Source organism: Elephas maximus, chromosome X (genome assembly GCF_024166365.1).
Source record: "Elephas maximus indicus isolate mEleMax1 chromosome X, mEleMax1 primary haplotype, whole genome shotgun sequence".
Lineage (NCBI taxonomy): Eukaryota > Metazoa > Chordata > Mammalia > Proboscidea > Elephantidae > Elephas > Elephas maximus.
The window spans coordinates 42,486,303-42,498,550 of NC_064846.1; the positions used below are offsets into that span (position 1 = coordinate 42,486,303).

General features: G+C 37.8%; 1 protein-coding gene across 1 annotated transcript in view; it reads right to left on the minus strand.

Annotated features, from left to right (window-relative positions):
- Positions 1 to 1,981: 1,981 nt before the first annotated feature.
- The window catches only part of HTR2C (5-hydroxytryptamine receptor 2C), a 149,684-nt gene continuing 139,417 nt past the window's right edge, over positions 1,982 to 12,248 (minus strand). Inside the window, exon 4 of the mRNA XM_049872903.1 lies at positions 1,982 to 2,808. Coding sequence (XP_049728860.1) covers positions 1,982 to 2,808 — 827 coding nt within the window. The remainder of the gene's footprint in view (positions 2,809 to 12,248) is intronic.

Here is a 12,248-nt window from a genome sequence, read left to right on the forward strand (position 1 = left end):
CAGCATACATGGCATCCATGCAGGGCACCATCTGTATGGGCAGAACTCATGCTAAGTGCATGCTGTGTTGCTTCAGACATTTTCATCTCAGTAAGAATTAGATCAACTCATTCAGTTTCATATAATTGTTTTAACATGCAGTTCAACAGAGCTAACAGGCAGGTGGACTTTACCTTCACGTAAATATCTGGGCATGCTCAAGCAATTGACTGACATTTGGCAGTGTTGCAAATCAAGTAGAGACTGTATGAGTTTCCTCAAATACAGCACCTCTCCCACTGCCCCTGGGACAGACTGTTGGATTTACCTATGCTGTGTGTTGAGGACGCACACCAGAGTTTTAGAAATTCAGATTCTGCAGTCACCAATTCCAAGAAACTGAGAGGCACACTCTAAGGTGTGCAAGTAACTGTCAGGTGGAAGAAAGAGCATCATGAATTCTTCAGAAAATTAGCCACAGTTGTCTAAAATGGGCACACATGGAAATACAGTTACTGGACACACTTGTATACTCTGCACATAGCATAGACTTAATGGTCTGACTTTAGCAATGCTTGAAAACCTTTTATGGTTAACAAACTATTACATGGCACTGAATTCTTTTGAGAGCAGTAGGCCCACGAATGAAACGATGGCCAACACTTATTGTAACACAACACTATATTTTAACAAAGATTTAAATTTCTGGTACGCAATTGCAGTACAATGAAGAGCTTGCCACTTTCACAAATTAGCTGCAGCCTTTGCCTGCACTAGAGAGTTTGGAAGGATCTGAAAGTGTGATCGATTTTGTTTAAAATCCAAATGGAAACTCTGAATTTCTGTTATTCCCAGAGTTCAGTAAAAGCTTCTTTTTAATTAGTTTTTTTGCACATTCTAAGGGCCTAATTCTGTAGTCCTTAATCAAGTAACACCTGCAAAGTTTTGATCGTCCTATGCTTCCAATACAAGTTTTACTCCAAAATGGACTACGAAATCAGGTCCTGTAGATAGAGGTACTGTAACTAAGAAAATATTTTAATAAGGCTCGAAATGCTAATTTCACTTTGTGTGTAGCACACAAATTTCCAGGATCCGGAGATCAAAACCCAATTGATGTTGAATACTGGATTGGGGAACAGCCCTGGGACTCATTTCCCAGTTTAATCACGGAATTAGGTATTTACTAAGGACCAGAATGAAACCACTAATTCCAGTTTGCTTTTCAGAATTGCTAATCAGAATTTGAATATCGTCTGTAAGAAGTGAAAAGCTGTTGGTGTAGATCTCTTATCATCCTTCCACTTCTGTAGTCCTGGTTAACCAGCTGCTGTGTGAAAATACCACTATGTTTGGGGACAGACATTGCAGTAAAATATCAACACAACATTCTGACAATGTCAAATTTTGCCCCATATGTAACAACAAGGTTAAGTTCTGCCTTTGACTAACCGATAGATGTGACAAGGTGTCAGAAGGCAGAACCTATCTTATTGTGTTTACGTGTGCACATGAACTGAGCAAGAATTTAAAGTATATATTTACTGTTAACCCGGAAAAAGATTCCACTGAATTTGTTAATTTTGCTGTGGTTGAAATATAACCACTGTCATGTGTATCATTCTGGTCTCCTGCAAATCCCACCTGAGATAAACATCAACATTTCCTTATCCATAAAAAGAAAAAGAGGAAAGAAGGAAGGAAGGAACGAACGAACGAAGGGAGGGAGGGAGGGAAGGAGAGAAAAAGAAAAAAAAAATCAACGTTCTCTATTCATCAAGAAATCAAAATAAGTTATTTTTGATCTATTATAAACAGTAAATATAGAACCCTAAATCTCACTATTATGCATGATTGTAAAGTACGGGATTGCAAAGCTATCTATAAAAACCCTTTTTTTAGACAACAATATTTACATTAGTTATGTCTGACAGAAGAATTAAAGAAGAAAAATTTCCTACGCTTGTAGTGTTAGTGTAGGAAAAGACTGTGCTGCTCTTTCTTACACACTACTAATCCTTTCACTAACTACATTAGAGGGATTTACTGGTAGCTCCAAATTCTCAACTTGCATCTCTATACCGGGCTCACTGTCACTGGCTTTCTTCATCACCGGTTCATTGGTATGCCGGTAAATGTTAACATTAAGCTCCCTCCCGGATAAAGCAGTGGCGGCAACTCTCGGAATTTGTCTGACTGGAGGCTTTTTTTCTGCCTTGTAATTGCAGCGCAAATAATTGGAGAAAGCCCTTCGGTAAATTTTGTTGAAGAGCGTATACACCAGAGGATTAATTCCTGAACAAACATAGCCAATCCAAACAAACACATTCAAAAGCTTTTCCATGAGCTTTTGGTTACAAGCCTTCTCACACAGAACCGACATGATATTGGTAATAAAGAACGGGCACCACATGATCAGAAAGACAAAGAAAACAATCCCAAGGACTTTTGAAGCTTTCTTTTCGTTGTTGATAGCCTGCATGGTGCCCCTAGGACGTCGATCTTTCTTCTTTCTTCGGCGTTGGTTTGAATCTTGGTTAGGGTTTGCGGAGTCTTCTTCATCAGCAGTATTCCTCTTGCAGCACTTCAAGAAATCCAAGCTTAGTCCAGGTGGTTCCTCGGTGTGGCCGTGCAGTAACATCAAAGCTTGTCTTCGAAGGACGTGAATCGTCAGACAGTAGGTAATCACCATGATCGTCAACGGAATGAAGAAAGCTACGAAGGACCCAATAAGAACGAAATTTGGGTCATTCAGCACGCAGGTCGTGTTGTTCACGAACACTTTGCTTTCGTCCCTCAGTCCAATCACTGGGATAGGAACTGATACTCCTACAGGAATTAAAAGGTAGAACATTGTTACAGCCTATTGAATGGGTTGAATAAATTGGTAAAATGGCATACATTCATTTGCATTTTATTGAAAAAAATTTAGAGCTCATTTTTGTTGAAAGCTATTCACAGCACAAACTGATAGTAGCATGTTAGGAATGCCTTTTCCTCTCCAATTTCTGTAGAAGGCACGGAATTACGATTACTGAACTGTTGTAAATATGGGTATAAGAGAGAATTCTATCTCTTTTGCATTATTTCCTGTTCCTGGAAGTGTCCTGGCTCATAGAAGGCAATCAATAAGTATTAGTTGAATGAATGATTAAATTTACACCTGTACTCAGTGACATTAATGAAGCCAATCATTCCTTCTTCTAGCATACCATTTTCCAAATTCAATAAAAATGAGATATATACCACCTATCAGAGTAATAATAATGCATCAGGGTGGGCTGGGATGAGTTTGAGATGAGTTTATAGCTGACTGCATTTGTCTGCACTTCCCCTCTTTCCCAAGGTAGGGGTCAAGGAGAAGAAATTTTATATCTGAGTCCCTTGGAAATGGGACTTGAGGGCTCTGGAGTTACTGAGAGAGAGGACAGTATGGGTGCCCAATGTGCTATAGGGAGTAGGTATGACCACTAAACAGAAATAGTCTGTAAACAGAAACTGCAAGAGTTCTTTTTTCTCAAGGGTTTTTGTGAGAGTCTGGGCATAAGCAGTGTTGGTTCAAGGCCAAGAGACAGAGTGAATTTCAGAGATAGGGAGAGGTACAGTCTTCCCATTTCTGAGTGGAACACTGAGCATTTTTGTTGATTAGTTGATTGAAGAATACTGAGAGGCGGTACCCTAGGTAAGTGCCTCCTTCAATAAATAGGCTTGGAGGCAAAAACTGTCCACAAGGAGGTGGGAGCCAGAAGGTGATCTTGTTCCAGAGGATCAGTGAGAAACCTGGGAACTTGCAGACAGAGCCACGGTAGACCTTGAAGAGGCCCTGCTTCAATAACTAGGTATACCTTGCAAGTGAAAGCCATAATTTTAATGTTAATTTGTCCTTTCTTGTGTGCCCTTGGAACGTGGAAACCTGGGCAAAGTCAGATTTCGCTTTTGGGATTTGATCACAAATTGTTAGGAATGCTGAGCTAATGCATATCTACACCATGAAATGTGACAAGGGATGGAAGTAGACTTTCAGAGATAATTGCTGGCCTTAGGGAATAGCAGGGAACTGTGATGAACCTGAAACATCTGCAGTCAGGTATAGAGTGTTTGGCTGGATTGTCAAGAAGAAAAAAAAGATCAGTGCTTCTTTCCTAGAGTTTGCTGAGAATGCTGATCTCTTGAATATCTGGGAAGATACAAGGAAGAGAGAGTGTTTGGAAAGCTATCTTTAAGTGGTCTTCCTTAAACACTTTATTTCTAAAATGACTGGCCTTTTTCTAGATTAAGAGGCCAAGTGATACAATAAAGACTCCTCGGGGTGTTGGTCCATGCCTACAACTCTGAACTTAGCTGTGCCATTCAAGAAAGTAGGAAAGGCTATGAAAATTAGGAGACACTGCAAATTGAAAGTATTCTCAGGTAATACACTGCCAGATCCTGGGAAAGAGACCTGTGAACCCTGGGAGGGAAAAGTGGCAGGTATCAGAAGGGGAATGCAAAAGGTAATTTCTCACCAAATTTGATGAAATATTTGGGAGAACTTCAACAAGCCTTTTGTAATATAGAGAGCAGCAGAACCACAGAGGTTCCATTTCTTAAGAGTTATAAAAAGGTAGGTAAGAAAGCTGCCAGCTGTATATCGTATAAACAAAAACAAAAACCTTTATTTCAAAGTCAGAAATATAAGACCATCTCTAGAAAGAGTGCAGATCAAGTTTGCCAGAAAAAGGTCAGTACTAGTCTACCCTTAATGAAATGTTTTGGTGAAGGGTTAGGCTGCAGGAAATTCTCTGGAATTCCGGAAACTAATATGGGATTGTGTCACCTGCGTATTGCTTGCTGAGAGTGAAGAGGGTTTGAAGTACTTGCTCTCAGGACTAAGATGCGCCTAACCCAAGTCGTGGCATTTTCAATCACCTCATATGCATGTGAAAGCTGGACGATGAATCAGGAAGACTGAAGAAGAGTTGATGCCTTTGAATTATCGTGTTGGTGAAGAATATTGACTATACCGTGGACTGCCAGAAGAATGAACAAACATGACTTGGAAGAAGTACAGCCAGAATGCTCCTTAGGTGGGAGGATGGCGAGACTTAGTCTCACATACTTTGAATATGTTATCAGGAGGGACCAGTCCCTGGAGAAGGACATCATGCTTGGTAACATAGAGGGTTAGTGAAAAAGAGGAAGACCCTCAATGAGACGGATTGACACGGTGGCTGCAACAATGAGCTCAAGCATAGCAACAATTGTGAGGATGCTGCAGTACTTGGCAGTGTTTCATTGTGTTGCACAGAGGGTTGCTAAGAGTTGGAACCAATTCAATGGCACCTAACAACAATATGGGATTAAGAAAAGAGGGAAGAGTTTCTTTAAAATAAATAAATAAATTGTAAGAGGAAAAAATTGGAGGGAGAACCTCTAGAATATAAGAGACTTAAAAGACCTATCAAAGGATTGCACTATGTGAATCTTATTGAGATCTTGATGTAAGCAAACTTTAAAAAATATTCATGACATTCATGAGTCAATTAGAAATCTGAACAGTGATTTTTTTTGATGGTATTAAGGAATTATTGTTCATTAATTTTTTAAGTGTGATGATAATATTGTGGCTATGTAGAAAAAGAGTACTTATATTATTAAATATACACACAAATATTTATGGATGAAGTATTATGATGTCTGGGGTTTATTTCAAAATAATGTGGAAGGGAGAAGTGGAATGTGAGTATGGATGAAACAAGACAGTCCGTAAGTTGATAAATGTTGAAGCTGGATAATGAGTACATTGGGCTTTATTATATAATTTTATCTATTTTTTAGCCTTTGGAATTTTCCCTAACAAAAAGTTTTAAAAGTTCTAAAACATGAAAACAAGAGAAAGAAGATTTGGAGGTTTCTTTCTGAAAACAACCTCAGATCAAAAGGTCGCCAAGACTTAGTGGCTACTGTTAACCTTGAATGTGATTACTTCTGGAGCAAAAGACTTGGACTCCAAAGTGGAAACACTCATCACTTAGGTATAATTGGAGGGAAAAAGGCCATTTTCTGACACAATATGGTAGAAAGCTCTGTTGTGCATTTTCAGGATCCCACAGTAAGACCAGGGGAAGTGTGAGGAGGAGGTGGCTCAAAAGAGGCAGGAGAACTGCTCCTCTGCTCCCCGCCCCCACCCCAAGCAATGTGGTAACTAGAGCCTGAGGCTAGCGACTTAGTCTAAAGAATTCACCTTCACCGTGACCATTCCTTCCATTTCTTGCTTTTAAGCTTTAGACAGGTGCCTGCTTCTAGCATCCAGAAGGGACTTTCTCAGGCTCTGGAGGAGTATTGACTAGGGTAGAGATACCTATGCCCAGGAAACAGGTGCTAGAGTGGAGATCCAGTTCCCCACAGGAAATGCTGCACAATCTTCTAGGTATTCCTGGCGATTCCTGAAGTACCCAGGGAGGGCCTTAGTCACTGGCCAAAAGATCATCGGAAGTCAGCATTCCACAGAGCCCAGCTCTGGAATAGTATTAGCTTCCTTCTGTAAAAGATGGTTTATTTATTCACCTTCCTAGGAGGGACTTTGGGGCCTAAGGGTGTGCCTTTTCAAAAGTAAACAAGAGAAGATAGGTCATTCCAGTTGAACTGAAGCTGTTATTGGATATGTGAAGCCAGCTTTTCCCTGGCATCTATTTGTATAATTTTATGTACATTGAAGAAAGGGTGATTTTAACAGCTGCCATCTATTGAAAAAAAATTTTTTTTTTTTTTATCTATTGAGTCCATCTTATGTGCCAGGCACTGAGCTATGCATGTTACTGACATTCCAGATTTAAAATGCATTGTCTCAATTTGGTCAAAAACTGTATAAGACTGGTATTATTTGGTGAAGTAGTTTAGCCACTTTACCAACGTTATACTATCATTAATTTTCTTTTCTTGTTTTTACGAGAAACCATGAATGCAGTCAACAAAACAAGTAGAAATTCAAGCTTTTGATAATACCCACCACTGCTGTAGAGATAATATCAGATAATTATAAATAATAACAAGAGCAGCATCAATAACAAAAAAACACACTGCACAGATTATTCATTCATTACTTAAAACAATTTAAAGGCTTGTGTCAGCAGTTCTCAAAGTATGGTTCAAGGACCCTGGGGGTCTCTGAGAACCTTTTAGAGGGTTCTCTAGGTTTCCCTTTCCAACTATTTTCCTTTAAGACTTCATTTTCCTCAGAAACTTGACAACATCTTGCAACATGTAGAATGCAGATACAGATATGAGAATCCAGCCCTGTTTCTACAGAACTAGATATTAAAAATATTTGCAAAACTATAAAACAATGCGTCTCTTTTCTTTAATATTTTTGTTTTGAAGATGTACTTAGTTTTCATAAAGATATGCTAGTTAAACATTAAATGGGCTTATTATTGTTATATAAAGTGAAATGACACATATATAATTTAAACTTTTTTAATTTTAATGTCTAGTACAATAAATATCAATACATATAACTCACATAAACAAAAGCTCATTGGAGTCCTCATTTATTTTTAAGAATATAAAGGGCTTTTGACACTGAGGAAACCATGGTGGCGTAGTTGTTAAGTGCGACAGCTGTCAACCAAGAGGTCGGCAGTTCGAATCCACCAGGCGCTCCTTGGAAACTCTACAGGGCAGTTCTACTCTGTCCTATAGGGTCGCTACGAGTCGGAATCGACTCGACGGCAGTGGGTTTCGTTTTTTGGTTCTTGACACCGAAGAATTTGAGAACTGCTGTTCTACGTTACTGTATGAAGTTACTTAAGCAGCAAATGCATCAAGTCTTTCTTAGTATTTTTCAAACTTTAATTTGTCAACCAGTAGAAATTCAGGTGATATTATAATATAAGGTATATATAAATAGAAACAACACCAGCAACGAAATACTTTACATGCATTATTTAATTCATTCTCATAAAAATTCTGAAAGGCACATGTTATTTGGTGACGTTAACCTCAGAACAGTTAAGTAAGTTTAGTAAATATGATTGAGCACTGTTTAATATTTTTGAAACCCTTCATTTGGCCAAAGACGAAAAGTTTAAATTAAGTACCATTAAAAATATCAGGTACCAATAACTACATTACAATACGAAAAACAATTACATTTTACTGAGTGTTTCTTATGTGTCATATACTGAGCCAGGAATTACATATTTTTTATATGTTGTTGTTGAGCGCTGTTGAGTCAATTATTGACTGATAGTGACCCCATGTGACAGAGTAGAACTGCCCCATAGGGTTTTCTAGGCTGTAATCTTTACGGGAGCAGATCGCCAGGTCTTTCTCCAGTGGAGCCGGTGGGTGAATTTGAACCACCAACCTTGCAGTTAGCTGCTGAGTATTTAACAATTGCGTCACCAAACTCCTATTTTTATATACTTTCATACGTTATTTTATTCAACCCAGACCAAAAAACGTAGAATAAAGGAATTATTAGGTGAAATCACTTAATTTTTTTGAGATTAACTTCAAGAACTCTGTATCATCCTCCTCAGAATATTAGAAAAAACAAAGACAAGTTATAATTCACATCCTGCTGAAAATCTCAGGTACTACATCAGCTAATAAAGTCACGTATTTTGCATGCATTATCTCATTCAATTCTCATAAAACCCTGAAAAGTGGTTATCTTGTAGTAAAGTTACTTAATCGCAGTAAAGTACCTTCAGTACACATGCAGGATCTTACTTAGCATTTTAAAAACCTTTAATTCAGTAACAAAGTTATAGTCCAGGCATCACTGAAAATATACTGCACTGCTACTAAAGTAGTACTGCTACTACTACTACTACTACTACTACTAAAAAAAAAACCTACTATTAACTCTCGCTCACTGAGTGCTTATTATGAATGCTTACTGACTGGCACTTTATCTGCATCACATACTTTACATGCATTATACCATTCCAATCTCATAAAAGCCCATCAAAATGGGTACTATTTAGTAAAATTACTTCAAAGAAGGCAAATAAATTCAACAGCTGTATAAAAATGTTTATATTATTTCTTTAAGTATCGAATTCAGGCAACACAGATCAGTTTCCTTCAAATAATCACATAATAATACCATATGCCAATGATTTGAAGATGCACATTTCTTTCAGATTTTAGTGTTTTGGGAATTGTGATGTGTCGTGCAACTGATGGTGTCTTACAATCGTTGTCTAGGCAACAGTCGATACATAGTTGTCACTGTTAGTGCATGGGTGAACCTGGTCTGAATAAACTTTCTTTTGCCGTCTTCTGGTAACATCAGAACAGTACCAGCAGCAAAATTTGTAAAACAGATGTTAGCATCATGGAAATAATCCAGTGGAAAAGAAAAATTATCTTGTAACAGGCAACAGGAGTGAATGTTCCAAAGAAGGCATCATCAACAGTGTGAAATGTTACAGAGGAGTCTAGAACTGGAAACATTTCCTGTGTGTTTCAAAATTAGGAGGTCACTGGTGATTATACAGAGAACAATTATAGTTGAGTTGTGAAGACAGAAAAAAGACTGCTAAGAGATGAATAATAAATAGTGATAAGAAAAAAGAGAGATTAAAAAACCACCTATATGAGACCAAAAGGTCAACAATTACTCTAAAGCAAAAATGAGAAAATAAGGGGGTGGAGAAATTAGAGTACTGGAAAAAGAACAACAAGAACACAAATAAATGATAGTGACTGCAACGGTAGTAATAAGGAGAAATCCTTAATTGAATTTGAGAGAAGTTGACCTAAAAGAGGAAGATTATATACAGGAAAGCACGAGCAGACAATCCATGAGCTGACAAGAGGAATTCCCAGGGATTGTAAAATGTACCTGGATAAGAATTTGCAGAGAGCTGGTTAGGGGAGGTCCTGGTATTCAACTACAATATAGCTAACGGCATGAAGCAATGGAATTTGAGGTAGCACTGGAAGATGACCGTGTCTGACACACAAGTTAATGAAAGTGCAAGAAACCAAGGTTATTTTTAAGCCAAGATAAGGTAGTTACACATTAGAGGAAAAATCCAGTAGAGTGGAAGAAATTAAAGATACAGAAGAGAAAGCTTACAAATGATGGAGGAAGGTCCCTGAGGAGCAAAGTCAGAAATATTTGGAAGGAATTATGCTAGGACAGAGTATGGCTATTACTTCCTATTAGGAGAGATGGTAGTATGAATGGGTGACAAAAAATATCAAGGCCTAAATGAAAAGAATGAGAGGGGGATAGAGATAAGAAGTATTAGGTGGCAAAATGAGCAAGCACAGAAAGTAATTAAAATGCATCTGTGAAGCAATGAGAAATAGGGATCACAAATGCAGATAGATGGGTGTAGATAGTGACCTTTTCTTAAAGACAAAATCAGACATTTGAACTATTATATGCTATTGGAAAAATATTCAGGAGACAGTTTGAAGATACAGGATAAAAAGACAATGGGTAATGAAGCAAGACCCTGAGGACCTGAGAAAAGATGGATTCCTGGGTCTAGGAAGAAAGTTAAGACTTGGATAGATGGTAGCAGAAGAAAACAGATGGAAGATAGAGATTAGAATACAAGAAGAAGAGCATCTAAATTAAGGGAGTGGTAAAGAGGATTATAGGAGATAGGCAAATTTTTGAGATATTTAGGAAGTTCCATTGAGAGGACATGGGGGCTGATTGGATATGGCATGTGAGGGAGAGAGAGAAGTCTATGAGTAATTGCACATTCCTGGTTTGTGCCTTTAGGTGGATGGGGTTGCCACTAAGCATGAGAACATAAGCAAAGGGACAGGATTGTGGCAGGGAAGGTAATGGACTCATTTGGGTTGTATTAATTTGGAGGTGCTTGTGGGGTATCCATATGAAAATCTAGGTGAATATAGGTGTTTGGAACTCAGGAGACAAGCGTGGTTTGGGGACAAGATTTTTCTTACAGGAGTTAATTATGAGGCCACGATCTTTTAAGGAGAACTTTTGTGAAAAGAGAAGATCAAAGAAGAACCTAGAACAAGAGTTCTAAACCCATTTTTGTGCCTATGGACTCCTTCTTAGAATAACCTTTTAGAATGTACAAAATAACATGCAAGGAATTACAAAGGAATTATTTTAACATTCCATTATCAAAATATTAAAAACAAATACATTTTAGAAATAGAAATATATGTACATCTTAGCACATTAAATGATAAGATCTAGTGGTGGGTCTAATAACTACTGAAGTTTTGAAATAGTGACGAGCATCAATTATATGTCAAGATATCTGCCACAACTGAAGTGGTATAAAAACATCTCTTATTCCTATTCGTGATAATGGTTAGATACTGCAAATTACTATTCTGGTTTATTACTTACATTTGTAATTGATGTAAATCCCAAATTTCAGTTATAGGTTAGCTAAAATAAATATACAAATTTTTTCACCATCAAAACATACAAATCCCAGTTACAGTTATATTGGCGTAGCTGGTATCAGTTCTAACTTCCTGCCACAAACAACTATGAAAGCTGGTGAGAAAAGACTATCATTTTGTAAATATGGTGGATAGCTGAAGACGAATACTCCTACTGATAAGAATCAAACTCTGAAAAATATTTAAACAAACAAGTGTTTTTAGGTGCTTGAGAGTGAGCAAAAAGCAGGTAGAAAGTACAGGATACTCAGCCACTGAAAGATGGGAACTATGCTGGTTGAGTTCCAATTTTTTATGTCTCTTCGCCTGAGGACATTTCCCAGTCTGGGTGGCATGGAGGTTAGATCTCAAGCAGAAAGTGTTAGTTTAACGGAATTGAGGAGACAGATAACAGAATTAAGGACTGCCAGAACAGCTGGAATTTGAAGGGCAAAATCAGAGAAAGGAAGAACCATGTGGGGAGTAAGTCCAAATTTTAATACAAAGTCCCCTGAAATTCTTGCTTGACACCTAGATCCTGTAGGTAAGAGACTCTAAGGAAGCCATGGAGAAAGCATCACTTAGGAGGTTGAAAGAATTGAGCAGAGATTTCAACAGTTGTCTACTACAAGGGAAACATAATTGGGAGTTTGCATGGCGCCACGTTAGAAGGACTTAGTAAACACGTCTGGCTTTTCATTGATACTCCAGATGGAGTATGCCTTAGGAGGAAAGGATTTGCTTTAGAACTAAAACAAATTTGAAGCCCATCTAAAACAGCAAAAAACAAAGCCTCAATAAGAGCATATTTATAAAGTTACTATAGAGACAAAGAAACAGAAAAATGTGACCCATAGTCAAAAAGAAAATAAACCAATAGAAACAGACCTACA